The sequence below is a fragment of the Carcharodon carcharias genome, chromosome 5 (genome assembly GCF_017639515.1).
Source record: "Carcharodon carcharias isolate sCarCar2 chromosome 5, sCarCar2.pri, whole genome shotgun sequence".
Classification (NCBI taxonomy): domain Eukaryota; kingdom Metazoa; phylum Chordata; class Chondrichthyes; order Lamniformes; family Lamnidae; genus Carcharodon; species Carcharodon carcharias.
Genome location: NC_054471.1, coordinates 131347197 through 131362983, shown reverse-complemented (window position 1 = coordinate 131362983; position 15787 = coordinate 131347197). Strand labels below are relative to the sequence as shown.

At 41.2% G+C, this 15787-nt stretch overlaps 1 protein-coding gene across 2 annotated transcripts in view; it reads right to left on the bottom strand.

The window, feature by feature from the left end:
* Positions 1-15787, bottom strand: part of fam184ab (family with sequence similarity 184 member Ab) — a 210289-nt gene that overhangs the window by 26090 nt on the left and 168412 nt on the right. The window contains exons 11-13 of one of the 2 annotated variants that reach the window (XM_041188881.1): positions 14629-14782; positions 10327-10454; positions 8970-9154 (exon numbers count right to left, since the gene is read on the bottom strand). In XM_041188881.1, the coding sequence (XP_041044815.1) occupies positions 8970-9154; positions 10327-10454; positions 14629-14782 (467 nt within the window). Of the gene's footprint in view, positions 1-8969; positions 9155-9406; positions 9833-10326; positions 10455-14628; positions 14783-15787 lie in introns of those variants that run through there. The other variant, XM_041188882.1, reaches the window with a different exon arrangement.

Here is a 15787-nt window from a genome sequence, read left to right as displayed (position 1 = left end):
ATCCTTAAAGCGCACCAGAGTGCAGCCAACTTAATGTCTACAGACTAGGACTGTTCCAGGCAACAGATGGCCCCAAAAGCAAAGGTGACAGCAGCCCCCAAATTTAGTGACGCCTCTCTGGGGCGCCTGCTGGACGCAGTGGAAGGTCACCATGATGTCCTCTATCCCGGCTCTGGCCGCAGGAGGTCCATCAGAGTTACCAATCTGGCCTGGGGAGTGGTGGCAGTGGTGATCAGCGCCAACGGAGCACAGAGATGGTTAACCATCCAGTGCAAGAAAAGGATAAATACTCTCATCTGTTCAGCCAGGGTAAGTCAACCACCTCATCACAACATACACTCTCAAACCCATCACACATCCACAGGGATTTCACATCTCAAGAGACAACGCCACTAACTCTCACACATATCCTCACATCTCCATCAGTCTCATCTCCTCTGGAACTCGCATCCTTATCCTGTCCATGGTGTTGCTCACCACATAAACATTCCATGCAGTGGCATGCATCCTGCTCACGCTCTTTCCATCTGTTTCCATGCAGGAGAAGGTGGCCTACCACAGGAGGGAGAGGTCCCAGGCCAGTGATGGAGTGGTCGACATTAAGCCCCTCACTCACTTTGATGAGTGTGCCAATGTGCTAACTGGTGAGGATTTGGACCGTGCCTGCAGCAAAGGTGAGGTCGGCAACGAACACCCACATGAGGATTATGTGACTGAAGTAACCATTTTGAAGTCTCTTTCATACAGCTGCTATAACAGAAGTAGTCAGTACTCTCTCTATTCTATCCTCTCCCAAGTTAAGGCCCTATCTCAGTTAGATTAAAAATCCAGCATAAAGATTTTCCATCAAAAGCAACCTTGGATGCAAAAGTCATTGATTTTTTTGGAAAAGATGGATTACATTTTAAAAGGAAATTGTCTGAGACAACTGCATTTACATGGGCTTCAACTCAACTTTTGGAATCTAAAGGTGAACCTGGGAAATTTTCTGCCACAGTCACAGTTACTGGCAAAGGACTCATAAATAGTGAACTCTCAATTTGTTTTAACCTTTCAGCAGGTACTCTAATTTGGCTGAGAAAGTAACTACCTAGGGTATGACTTGTAAAATTTTGCATTCTTGTGTGTGAATGTGGGTTGTGAAAGGTCAAAGGTTACGAGGTTACCTTTTTAAATATTTTGCTATCCTTGCCTGGGCGGGATTTTAGCTCAATAAAAATTAACCCCTTTTTGTTTTAAAACTCAAGAAAGCTTGCCAGGCTTGTTTCTTTGCAATCAGTACTTAGACATTAATCACAGACATTAAGTAAACACTTTCATCCTTCTAAATCCATTAGGAAAACCTGTTATGCTCAGATTTGAAGTAGTACAATAGGGGAGTCATGTTTTACTCCTCAGGTGGCCATAAAATAGTGTATGTTAAAGCAAAAAAAAACAAATGCTTAATCATTCGCAAGTTCCCATCTCAGCCACACAAAATAGGAAGGGACTAAAAGTTAACCAGGTGTCTCCTACTAAGGTGAAAAGGAAGGAGTCAGAGGAGTTGGAAATCTAATTGAGGTATATAAGATGCTAATGGGGATAGACAAAGTAGACGCAGAGCGGATGTTCCCCCTTCTGGGGCATTCTAGAACAAGAGGCCATAGTTTTAGGTTAAGGGGTGGTATATTTAAATCAGAGATGAGGAGGAATTACTTTTCTCAAAGGGTCGTGAATCTGTGGAATTCACTACCTCAGAGTGCAGTGGATGCCGGGACGCTGAATAAATTTAAGGAGAAGATAGACAGATTTTAAATTAGTAACGGGTTGAAAGATTATAGGGAGAAGGCAGGAAATTGGAGTTGAGGCTTGTTAGGAGGGGAAATTAAAACTGCTAAAAAATACAGTAAGAATTTACTGAAAAACCCTTAAAATCTCCAGGCAGGCATGGCTGCTAAACATATTAAGAGTTGAAAATTACCAGATGAACATTGCACAGCCTTGAGAGTCAGACTGGAGACAAAAGTATGGCGTAAATTAGGTTAAGTGTACACGTCTCTCAGATAGGGAAGGGGCAGATGGTTTTAGCTTAGATATGGTAAGATGAACAACGGACAAAGAGGAGGCTTTGATGAAACACAAACAGTCTTGAGTTGTAAGAACCAAGTCCTCTGCATACGTGTGTTAATTCTGATTGAGTACTATAATTACATATACATCCTTTAGAATAATTGGTTAGCATAATCACATGTTTACGTACTCAATAAGATAGAGTTAGTATGGAACTGGTGTGTCGATTACCGATTGGATGTATTCAAATGTACTCAAATGTGTTGATAAGAAAAAGTACAAAAGTAGTGAAATGTAATCAATCAGGGAGCTGGGTTTTCATTCTTAGGAATGATTGTGGCTCCCTTGCATATGCTTAAATAAAACCGGTGAAAAGGAAGCCCGAGCCTCTGTGGTCGTTGCGGGATCGGAGAGTGTAAATTCGCCTCTTCAGTGGCGTAGTCAGCAGGATTCGCTCAGACCTCCGTGAAGGTGGAACAATGATCTGGTGAGTATTTTCATTTGAAAGATACTCTCCTGTTGTTCGCGTCAGAGTAGAACGGAGGTCTAATAAGGCGAATCCGAACGTTTCAGCCAGGGAGGTTCAGGTGGACAGTTGGGGCAATTGAGCCTAAGGAAACAGAGTGTCTCGGGGGAACTGTGGGTCCCTGTTTAACGTGTGAATGTGAGTATGACTGAGAAAATTGAACTAGAGTTCATTGCAGAATGGGGAGGTGAAGGAACCATGTCTCTTCACCTCACCAGGAAGTATAAAAGCTGATCAGCAGAATGAAACAACAAGGTTGGCAGCCGGGCGATCCGCCATCACGCTCTAAGGAGTGGTAGAAAGCTCAGATTAACGATAAAACTGACAAAGCTACAGAACTCATTTTGAGTCTGTATCTGCAACAAACTAAACTAATATAGAAATATCTCGGTCGAGTTGCGCCAGTCGCAGTGGCAGGTTGACTTCTCCCAGGGGCCACCAACAGATATTGGGAATATGTGGAAGGATAATGGGGATCTGACAGTTCCCCTACTGAATTTTTGTAACTTAAAAGAAATGAATTGATCTAAGTTTCAAGAGCTGTTTGTGCTGAGGAGAAAGTGAGAAAGGGGCTACCCCTCCGGGGAGGGGGGGGTGTTCGTCAACAATGACAGGCAGGAGCAGAGGAAATGTGAGCTTTGGCCAGTTTCATTGTCCCTATAGGTGGAGCCTCCAAGATCCCTTTATTCCCCCCACTGCTACTTGAAGTTTCGTTTAGAGTTAAGTTCAATATTATAGGAATATAAATACATATCTTTATATATGTGCTTGTTTGTGTGCAAGGAAGCATTTGTATGTAAGCTTTAATGTGTTTTCATCCCTAAATTGTCATTTGTGTGTAGTTCAGCACTTTAGAGTCAAAACTCCCATATTAGATTAAAGGAAAAGTATACTCAAACATTCCAAAGTTTTGAGTATAAGGTTTGAGTTGAGATTTCTGGCAAAAAAATCACAATTTGAAGGTATTGTAAAGATAAAACAGGGTTTGCCTTTGTTTGAGATAAACCAACCCATGTACCACCCCCTTGCAGACGAGTAGGGAATAACCCTCATCGCCAGCTTCCAAGTTGATTGGGCTTGATACATAGGAGTTGGTATTCTAAAATTCTGAGGAAAAAATAAATTACCAGAATTTCAAAAGGATTCTAGGAAAATCAAAAGACATAAACACACGATCTAGGTGGTTCCCATGGATAAAAAAGGGTTTCTTTTGAAGAGATGAATTAAATGTTAAAGGAAATCTGCTAAAAAAAAGTGAGACATAATTTAATGGGTTACTTGTGAGACAATAAGATGTTTGAGAAGATAAGGAAGCAAAACATGTCAATGCTTGATTTCTGTTTTAAAACTGTTTCGAGAATACTTTATTGGACTGTAAAGTCTCTCCAGACAACCTGAACGAGATAAGATGGTAGCTGTTGCATGTGTAAAATGGTATGAGGAAAGTAGGAGAAAGGGTTAGGGAAAGAGGGCATAATGTACAAACTGCTTTAAGGGAACTGAATTTGATAATCTGGCCATCAACTGAGACATTGGAACTGCACAGGGGGAGATAAGCAAAGATCTGGAGACAGAGATCCCTGTTGACATGGAATAGTTAATATAGACTAAAGAGTAAGGAACATTTTAAACGATCAAGACAATAAAGAAACTGACCTCAAGAGAATCTTAGGATGATCGCGATGAGGAAAAAAAAACCTTAGAGGTAAAGCTATTCAGAATCTATAGTTGAGGCAATTGAAGGGTAAGGAGAAAAAATAATTAACAACAATTTACCACAAGATGTTTACAGGTAAAAGGAAAGCTGGGAAAAGGCTAAATAGATGTATTACTGACTCTATTAATGTGCCTGCGAGGTACAAAAAGTAAGACCGATACAAGATTTAATCAAGGGAGGGCAACCATCTAAGGAATGCATACAAGAACTTGACTGGACCCCGGAGCGTGAGAGAGCGTTTGCTGAGATTAAACAATGGCTTGTTACAGCATCAGCTTTAGGGCTCCCAGACCTTTTCATATTTACTATAATAACAACGCAGGCTATTAGTGACGCAACAACATGGGGATCAAATACGTCCCGTGGCATACTATTCTAACAAACAGTCTCCAGTGGCCACAGGATTGACCAGATGTGTTCAGGCACTCAACTGTGTTGCTCGGGCAGTAAAAGTCAGCGAACCCATAATGAAGCTGGGAGAGATAGTATTGCATACGGCACACACTCTGGTTCAAATATTAAACACGGGAAGACTTAAAACTGTATCGGATGCTCGGAGAGTCCAATGGGAAAGTTTGTTACTCCCCAAGAATGGTAGGATAATCATAGTAAGGAATGATGGAAATAACCCCGCAGGATTTATGAATATCGAAGGAAAGGAACATGTATGTGATATACAAGGTGGCGATGAGCAGGTAGATAGGGTAAGAGAAGAACCTTTCAGAAAGGTGGACATGACTGTCTCTGTATATGGATCCTGAAGAATAACGAATGCGAATCCATGTACAGGATGGGCTGTAGTGGAGCAGGTAGGAGAGGTGAGAGTGCAAGGATATTTATCAGGAGACAGGGAACAGCTGGGCCACTGTATTGCCCAGCATTCTGATGCGCCTTAGGGCTACACCAAATAGGACTACCAGGTTCACCCCATTGAATTGATAACAGGAAGGGCCATGCAAGTACCTGAAGGCATTATAGTAGGAGGAGGTGTAGGGCCACTGAAAGGAAGAATACGGGACTATGTAAGGGAATTAAGTAAGCAATTACATGAGTTGAGAGAGGAAGTTAGAGATCGACAGATGATTAAGGATATGGAAACGTGCAAATCCAAAGAGCAACAACGGATCCCCCAATTGGGGAATAAGGTGATGGTCAAGGTCAACCCTGAGCAAACAGGGTTTGTCCCTGGTGGCATGGACCATACGAGGTAATAATGACATGTGATACATGCACACTTGTAGATATGAAAATGGGAAATAAATGGAGGCATTACACAGTTAAAGATATATGATGAATCACTAAGCGGTAACCCGGACAACGGGAGCCAATGTTAATGTTTCCACAGGTCTGTGATCCTGGCTATGGGCGTGGCAGCACTGGCATGGGAAGCACCAATGGTCAAAGTCAATAATGATACCTGCCTTCACTCTGGGCAGTACATACTACTTCCCCAAGGAGGAAGTGGGGAATGGATAAGAAAGCCCAACAGCTAGTGATCAAGTCACTCCACGGACACATCAAACGAACAATTGGGAACAGGACCCCCACGTGTGATCACACAAAAGAGTTGTAAGAGTACTTTACATTTAACAGCACCAGGGCAGCCAGTTCGATTGACACCACTCGAGTGTAACAACGGGAACTTCACAGGATGGTGGTACTTACCCAAGGGTAAGGACGAACTGATGAACACACTTTTGAGGATACACCCCAGAGGGAAAATCACACCCAGTAACATCTCACTAAGCATAAGCATAGACACGAATGGTGGGGTAATGATAATTGGGATTTATGACAATAGAACTGGACTGGGTTGGTGGTATGGGGATGTAGAATGTACACGCCCCCTACCAGTTTTTCATCAATAAGCATTTGGATGTATCAAGAGATTAATGTGACCGCCAGATGGACAGATCTACCTCCCTTTGTTTGGGAACCGGGTCTTGAGGGACAATATTGTCAAGAAACATATAAATGTGTAATAGGCATGGTTATTATGATACACAATGTTTCACCTTGATGACGTCCAGATGTAGTAAGTCCCCCCACAGATGGGATAGTCAGGATAGGAAAATCGAAACCACTGCTATATGACGTAACTATGGTCTCCTTGGAAGTAACATACAATATCTCGGAGCTCCTGTCAGTGTTACATACTACTTGTCACAGCCACCAGAATTCCATAAAATGGGCTAGAAGGCAACTGAAGAAGATAGTCAAAGACTGTAAATTTAGAATCGTCCCGGGAATTAGAGCAAAAGCACAGGCTAAGTTAAAAAGTAGTATACTAGGAGACAGAGGGCTATTTGGGAGTGCCAATTCCATGCTTAGTTCAGATCAGATCTATGACTTAAATGATTATGCCTCCTGGATGGCCGCTGAGACTGCCTGAGGGTTGCACTTCAGTGCGCACGGAACAGAGCATGCCCTGACAGCCGTGGAGCTACAAGGAGAAGGTCTACTACGGATCCTTAGGCAGACCGCAGACGGAATAATAGACACAGCTGAATCACAAGCCACAGGGAAGGTATGCGATAAGCTAGCTTGAGATCTAATTGATGGGGTAAAATCCGACATTGAAGATATCACGTTCGGAACAATTCCCAAACACATGTTCAAATCAGTATACCATTAAACTTCAAATTTACGCAAGGATAGGCAGGAACTGGTGGTTACACAACCTCAAGTTGGAGGAGAGGATGGAGGCGTAAAATTAATCATGGCCATTCCCCAAGAACATCATCCAAATGGGGCATTCCTGAGCAGCTATAGGTTCGAATCCCTAGGAGTAAAGGGGGGATGGTATTCTGCATAGGGCTACGTGGATATATATCCTATGTAAAAGACACGGTACTGATGATTACTAGAGATTGTTGTACATAATCAAGAAATTACATTGTGTGCTCATGTCAAATGCTGGAGGTATTTACAAATACGAATAAAGTCACATTCACCACATTACCAATTCAGAAAGCATTTAAAGCAATTCAGGTGTCCTCAACTCAATGGTGCTTCATGACCAGCGAGGCTGAGTTCCTTTATGGGGACTTACTTTGTGTCACCAACTCAAGTTACTGCCTACAGGTGACCGATCCTTTTACTACAGGAGGCTTCCATTTGCCAGGCAGAACCACAGTATACTTGTTTAGCCCTTGGTGGGATGACAATTGTTCACTGATCAAACTCCTGTCAGAATAGTATGCCTAGCCATGCAGGATACAACAAGGATAGCTCAATCGTATGTATAAGCTTCCAGAAAGCAAATATCGAGGGGGCATGTGCAAGTGGATTTAGCCACCCAATCGGCCAGGAGGTTAGCCCAATCAGCTACTTCCTATGCTATGGCCGGAAGATTGATAAATTGGTGGGAGATTGTTAGAATGGGTATGACGATAGTCACAGGAATCATGCTTTTATGGGCTATTGGACTCTGCATCTACCAACGTAAAACCTGGAAAGGGACTCTCCAGGCACAGACAATAACAAACCAAAGGTGCGCATTAGTTCCCCGACCTATGCATACTCCAATGGAGAAGACAGGAGAAGAAAAGGTTAGGTGGTTTAGGATTCCTCTAGCGGTCTGGATGACTGGCCACCCAAAGGACCAGAAGAGGAATTCTCAACTTAAGGTGTGGCCAACATGGGCTTTGCCAAGGGCCAGAAGGGGGTACTGTTAGAGGGAAATTAAAAATGCTAAAAGAGAATACAGCAAGAATTTACTGAAAAAACCCTTAAAATCTCCAGGCAGACATGGCTGCTAACATATTAAGAGTTGAAGATTACCAGATGAACATTGCACAGCCTTGAGAGTCAGACTGGAGGCAAAGGTGTGGCATAAATTAGGTTAAGTGTACTCCTCTCTCAGATAGGGAAGGGGCAGATGGTTTTAGCTTAGAAATGGGAAGATGAACAATGGACAAAGAGGAGGCTTTGATGAAACACAAACAATCTTGAGTTGTAAGAACCAAGGCCTTTGTGTGCGTGTGTTAATTCTGATTGGATAATATAATTATGTATACATCCTTTAGAATAACTGGTTTGCAAAATCACATGTTTATGTACTAAATAGGATAGAGTTAGTATGGAACTGGTGTGTCGGTTACCGATTGGATGTATTCAAACGTACTCAAATGTGTTATGATAAGAAAAAGTACAAAAGTAGTGAAATGTAATCAATCAGGGAGCAGGAACTTCGTTCTTAGGAATGGTTGTGACTCCCTTGCATATGCTTGAATAAAACCGGTTAAAAGGAATCCTGAGTCTCTGTGGTCGTTGTGGGATCGGAGAGTGTAACTTCTCCTCTTCAAGGGTGAAATGAGATCAGCCATGATCGCATTGAATGGTGAGGCAGGCTCGAGGGGCTGAATTGCCTACTCCTGCTCCTAGTTCTTATGTTCAAAGCCAAACCTCCTTCAGCTTCAGCAAGCACTGATCAATTATGATTCATTTTTTAAATTACAAATTGATTCCTGAACTGGACATGGTGTACTTGATAAAATGTCAAGAAAGTACAAAATTCAAAACTTCTATTGCCAATTTCAAGATTATTTCATTCTAATAGGAACTAGTTTTTACCTGATTTTTAAAGAAATGTTAAAATGATGAGCCAAAAATTAACTCAACATTTTTTTCAGAATTGTTTATCCCCCCGTACCCACTCCACCCCACCTCTTTTACCTAATTTTCTGGTTGACTTCACTGCGAATTTTTAAAACTTCATTCCCTTTATACTCAAGCTCTTTGGTCAAGGTGCTTAAATTGTCATGCATAGACAGATTCTCCACATCCAGCTCTTTCATGTGTTGCTCACGGTGCCGTACTTCTTCTTGTAGATCAGATACTCGGCTCAGTAGTTCTTTCTTCTAGATTGCAAAAGGAATCTGATGAATTAGTAGGCATATACCAGTATAAAGGGGTAATTTTATGAAATGCACTCCCACTTGAACCTCACCCAAGCATGCCCCACACAATTTAATGTGAAAAATTCCTAATAAAGCCCATAAGGAACAAAATGGCTGGATTTTCAATCTCCCTCCCCCCCATTCCCACACAAAAAACCCACTGGGACAATGTGCATCCATTATGAAAACGTATTATTGAAAACATGGTTTCACTCAACTTATTCTCCAGTTTATCAGCTGCTGTTTACAAATACCAACACACGTCACAATAATTCAAATCATGAGACAGAGGTAAGAGGTAAGAGAAAGGAACAGGTATTTCTTAGTAAAGAGTACAAAAATGAAAGAAGACTCATGTGTGAAGGATTTGATTATAAGTGGAAAAGTAGGCAATAAGCTAATCTAAGAGTTACTGTTTTAAACAGTAAAATAAAAGCAAAATACTGCGGATGCTGGAGGCTGAGATTTTCAGGTCCCATCCACTGTCAGGATCTTCCGGTCCCACTGAAAGTCAATGGACTTTTGGCTGGCTAACCACATTGCCCATGGCAGGTCCCGCCACGGCGGGGCTGGAAAATCCAGGCCAGATCCGAAATAAAAACACAAAGTTCTGGAAAAAGTCAGCAGGACTGGCAGCATCTGTGGATAGAGAAACAGAGTTAATGTTTCATGTCCAATATGACTTCTTCGGAACCCTGCATCCTAGGATCTTAAAGGAAGGGACTGCAGAGATAGTAGATGCATTGGTTGTGACCTTCCAAGGTTCCCTAGAATCTGGAAAGGCCCCATTGGATTGGAAAATTGCAAATGTGACACCTCTATTCAAGAAAGGAGGAAGACAGAAAGCAGGAAACTATAGGCCAGTTAGCCTCACATCTGTTAGGTTGGACTGGCAGCATAAATTTTAACTTAATGAGCTTGCTAATGGCTTAATAGGCCTTTCAATTATTGAAGTATCGCGCGTGTGCGCGGTGACATCGAGATGCACTCCCGACATCATCGTGCGTCATATTATGCTCGTGCGTGTCGGGCACGCAGCCGCACACCGAAGGTAAAATTCTGGCCTATATGATGTGTAAACTGTGGCAATGCACTTTTCTTAAGAAAAGGAATAGAACAATGAACTGACCCACCTGCTGTCTGTGCAGCTCAATAGCCCGATCTAATTCCATTCTCACAGCTGCCATTTCCTGCTGGTGGTTTTGTCTCAGCTGATCCATTGCTATAGAATGCTGATAGTTGAGGTCCGAGCGCAAAGAGGCTAAAAAGACCAGACAATATAGCATTAGTTTTTGTAATATCTTCGTAATGATTTTCTAGGCTGTTGACCAAACACAAAGTTAAGAAAGAATACACCTTTAAGAGAAAGGCCAACAATGCTATTGGCAGCAGCCCATAATATCATGATAAAAGCAAAAAACTGCGGTTGCTGGAAATGCAAAACAAAAATAAAAATGCCTGGAAAAACTCAGCAGGTCTGGTAGCATTGCGGAGTTCCACTGAAGAGTCTGTTGAAAAGTTCTGTTGAAGAGTCAAACGGACTCAAAACGTTAACTGTGTTCCTCTCCGCAGATGCTGCCAGACCTGCTGAGTTTTTCCAGGTATTTTTATTTTTGTTTCCCATAATATCATGTTCTTAAAACTGTCTTGACGGAAGTAAAAGTTTTAGAATTTAAATAGCTTGAGTTTCAAAAAAATTCAGGGCAGAGTTTTACATTTGACATGCGGGCGCGCACCCGACATGATGGAACGTAAAATGACGCGCGATGACACTGGGCGTGTGTCCTGACTTCATCGCGAAGTCACGCGATATTCAGTTGGCGGGCGCGCACCAGAGTCAGCTGCATGCCCGCAGATAATTGATAGGCCTATTAAGGCCATTAACTAAGTAATTAACCTAAATTTTATGCTGCCCGTCCAATCTTACGGTTGGTGGGCAGGTGAAAAGGCTAAGCGGCCTTTACATTTTTTAGGAAACCTCATCCACGAGCGGGATGAAGTTTCCTAAAGCTATTATAGATTAAATAAAAACTTTCTTTGAAAAATAAAAACACGTCCCATCTCATGTGACACAGTCACATGAGGGGGCATGTTTTATTAAATTTTTAATGTATTTATTTTTTTAAAAAGCGCATCAGTCTCCCTGAGGCAACTCTGTGCCTCAGGGAGGCTGAAGTGCTCTTTCACATGCATGTACGTAAGAGCACTGGACCCAACTCTCCCTCCTCCCACCGCCCGCACAGTTAAATGCTACTGCTCACGATTCACGCGGGGCAGGCCTTAATTGGCCCTCCCACATGAAATTGCAGTGCAGAGCTGATACTGGTGGCGGTTGGCTCCATGACTGCCCCCGCACGCTCCTGCCGAGCCCGCCTGACAAATGGAAAATCCTGACCTCACATAACATTCACCTAAGTTAAAAATTATGAGTATGCTGGGATGTTATTTCTTTGTTGTTGCTAAGTCTGGGCTTTCCCCACGAAACCAAAACTAATTGATAGGTTAAATGATTTATATTTTGCAATTGATTACCTATTGTGGGAGAAAGTACAAACAATCAGATATTAATATTTCATATAAGGTTTTTTAAAATGGGAATGTATTTTTCTTCTATCAGCATTAAGAAATTGAAGAAGTGTTAAAAATTATAGATGATTTTTGATAAGGTAAATAGGGAAAAATCATGGATAGATGGTTAAGTAACTAGAGGGCATAAATTTAAGAACATGAAAGAACAAAGAAAGAAGTTAGAAGGATTTTTTAAAGCAAAGGAATGTTAGGGCACAGAAACAACCCCACCAAAAATAACTTCAAGCAGAATTTATAATAGATTTCAAAAGAGAAACAGATAAACATTTGAATAAAAAGTTGAAAAAAGTAGGAAACGGGATTAACTGGATAGTTAAATTGTTCAATAGGTTGAATGCCCTTTCAGAGCTATAAAATTTTATGATTTGCTGATAATGGATCAAAATTAAAATTTTAGAAATTATTTGATACCGTGTCCATTTTGTAAGTGTAAATTGTTCACCCAAGCATCAATATGGTTGAAATAGGTCCATGCTTGAAACAGGAGATATGCCAAATTATTATGAAAGACATGATTTGTCAGTAAAATTAAACATCTTACAATCTCGCAAAAGTCTCACTATTTCTTCCAGGATCTTCCAACATGTTTTCTACTCAAATAAAAATGAATAATTGCTTTAAGGTAGGAGAACTCTTACAAAAATACTTATTTAATTTCTGGAAGTACCACATGAAATTAAAAAGCATTTTTCAACTTTTTTCTTATGATTGCTGCTTGGGAAACCAAGTGCCAGTCCCAGAATCTGAGTAAGGTTGGCTGACTTAAAATACAAAAACAATGCCACCCTTTCTAGGTGGAACACTGATATTTCTGCGGTTAATCATTTCTAATTATGTATTTGTGCCAATTCAACAGATATTATTGAAAGCTTATGGGCAGGATTTTTGAGACGTCGGGGGGTGCAGCGGGCTGGCATCGCAAGCCAGCCCAGGGGCAGCTGGGAAAGGGTCCACCTCTTGGGATCGGATTCTTGCCCGACGTCATCGGGAACTATTTTACACTTGATGAGCTTGGGCATGCGCACGCCCGCCCACAGGATATAAAATCCTGCCCTATATTTCTGGGACACCAAGTCTGATTTCGTCCAGCTATGGCTTGTTCGAACCATTGGGAAGTGATGCAACGAGCAATACCAAGATGTGAAGTGCTGCTCAGCCAAGTTACAACATAATTCTTTCAGATTGCTTTTTGTCCTATAACTCGGTGGGGTTTGAAGACGACCATTTTGATTCCACACCTGGTACTAGCTTAGGTGAAGGAGCAGCAAATGGTAACAGAAGGGACTCACTCCGCTGCTGGGAAGCTGAGTGTCAATCCCAGGATCCAAGTGAGGTCAGCTGATCAGCAGTTGAATAGAGTAGCTCTACAAGCCTGGCACAGGCATTTTAAAAAATATTATGTTCAGTCACTGGCGGGTTCCTTTGTATCATCTACAAGATGCACCGCAGCACCCAAAACTCCTTCAACAACATCTTCCAAACCCAAAACCGCTACCATATAGAAAAATAAGGATAGCAGTCACAAGCAGTCACCACTTTCTGCAAGTTCACCTCTAAGTTATACACCATTCTGACTTGGAATCAAATTGTTGCTCCTTCAACATCGCTGAGTCAAAATCTTCGAACTTCCTTCCGAATAGCACTGTGAGTGTACCTACACCACATAGACTGTAGTCGTTCAAGGCAGTGGCTCACCACCACTTTCTCAAAGGCAATTATGGGCAGAAATAAATGTTGGCCTTGCCAGCTGTAGGATTAGGCTTTCTTTTTATAATTATAGTACTGTTAGAACTTAGATACACTTAAGGATATAACACCTGTTAACATTGCATTCTGTATGTATAATAATCACAAAGCATGATGGATAAGTTGTTGAATATTAGTTAAAGTTTTGTACAAGTGGTATGAAATGCCAAGAAGTGATGTAAAATGGTTAATTCAGTTAATATAAGAACTTTACTGGAAATGTCTTAAACTTTGGACAGCCCCAGGAAACATCTGACTCTTTGTCTAATAAAGGACTGTTAATATTTCCTTTCCAGTAAACAGCTGTAAAAACAGACTCCGCGCATATTGACCCTTTTAAACTGCTTTCGTTAGGTAAGTAACCATGGAGCCACAACAACAGGAGATGTGACCTTTGGTTGAAGAGCTGTGAAAGACAAAATGCATGAATTGCATAGTTAACAGTATCAAGGAAGTGTGAGATTGAAGCACCTGCAAACACAAATTATATGGTTGTGAGGGTCTTGAAATATATGCCAGCTCAAGGTGTAGCCTTGGTAGAACAACGAGGTAATTACCAATTAATCGAGGAGTCAGCAAAGAAGTTTTACTTAATATGGGATCCTTTCCAGGTCTGGAAAGGGTATAAAGTAAGAACTTGTAAGACCCCAAAGTGTGCATCATCAAGAAGAAAATAGACAGACTTCAATCAAGAGATGAGCGCGACAGTTAACTGGAAGTTGAGGACCAGTGTTACACTGTAAATGCAACTGCTCAACGCTATCTTTTGGTAAATATCATGATTAGTACTTATTGTCATAGAGTTAATAAATTCTGTGAAGCTTGTGAAAACACACTTGAATCCTGTATGGTCTGCAGCCAGACTGAACTGACAGTTCCTTTTAGATCAGCTCTCCCAACTTAGTCTGTAATTGCAATTGACCTAAATCTTACAATTAAATTAAAACAAACCCTAGATCCTAAACAGCGACATTCACATCCCATTAATGAATTTTTAAAAAGCACTCATCACTTCTAAAGAGAAAAGTATATTACTTATTAAAGGCACAACACATTAATCATAAACAATAATGTGAATCAGAAGAATTAAGAAAACATACCAAGTAGTAATTTCCCTTCATCTTGCAGCTCTATCCTCAAATCCTGTAGCTGCTGCTTTGCTTCCTTTTGCAAAGCCTCCAGATTAATTCTCTCAGCATCCTTCTGAGTTTGCAAATCTTCCATATGCTGCTGGTTTAAGCATTCTTCCAACTGCTGTAAATATACTCAACACAATTACATTCTTTGCTTCTCCATTCAACTTTATCTTTCATGGCTCTTTTCAGGTAATGTAACCAGTTCACAAATTACAATTTCAGATTTTCAAAAGTGAAGTAAAATTTAAAGTAACATAAAAGTTAAAGCTGTTGTTTACAGTTCATAATACATAGAGTACAATTCTGATTCATAATTTTCTATTAGCAGATTAATTACTGATCTCCATATATAAAAATCTGAGATCATAAAATCTCAAATGGACACAGATGAAACTTCAATCAATTAGCAATTGAATGACTGCAATAAAAATACCTTAATGTATTTACTGAAGCAAAACAAAGAAGATAAAGAAACTTATTCTAAACTTAGTAAAAACTCATGGTTAGTCTGGTACTGGAAGTACAACTTGGCAGGTCAATTTAAGGTCACTATTAGAAATTCAGATCTGCCTTAGGTGTTCTTTTGAGCGTTCCTGTAAGCAGCTCCTGCACCTTGTGTTCAGAGGTGTACCCATATGCCCAAAATTACAAGTTGTACATAACTACATAGAGTAAGGCCACAGATCAGTCATGATCCCATTCAATGGTAGACCAGACTCAAGGGGTTAAAGGGCCTATTCTTGTTCTTAAGCCCCCATTTCCAGTGGGTACCGTTTTTGCTGACAGGGGAAAGGGGGTGAAGCATGAAGCACATAGGCACGAAACACTAATCTGCTGGACCATTTAAAATTGCTCAGTCCAAACAGACTCAATTTCGCTAGTGCAATGGTCTGAGCCCAGTGTGGGATCCATGAATGGGTGCAGGTGTAAATGTTTCCGCAGGCCTCATTTAAGGTGTCTATCCCTTGCACAGAGCTCTGCAAATGAAAATTTTAAAGTGAGCTCTTAGTTCAGAGATAGAGGTTGGAGGCAGACCACAAGGGAGGGAGTGGACGGGTGCAGGTTGTGAAAGAGGGAGGGCAGATCTGCGCAGCAGCTCTGTATTCTTAACAAAAACAGAATT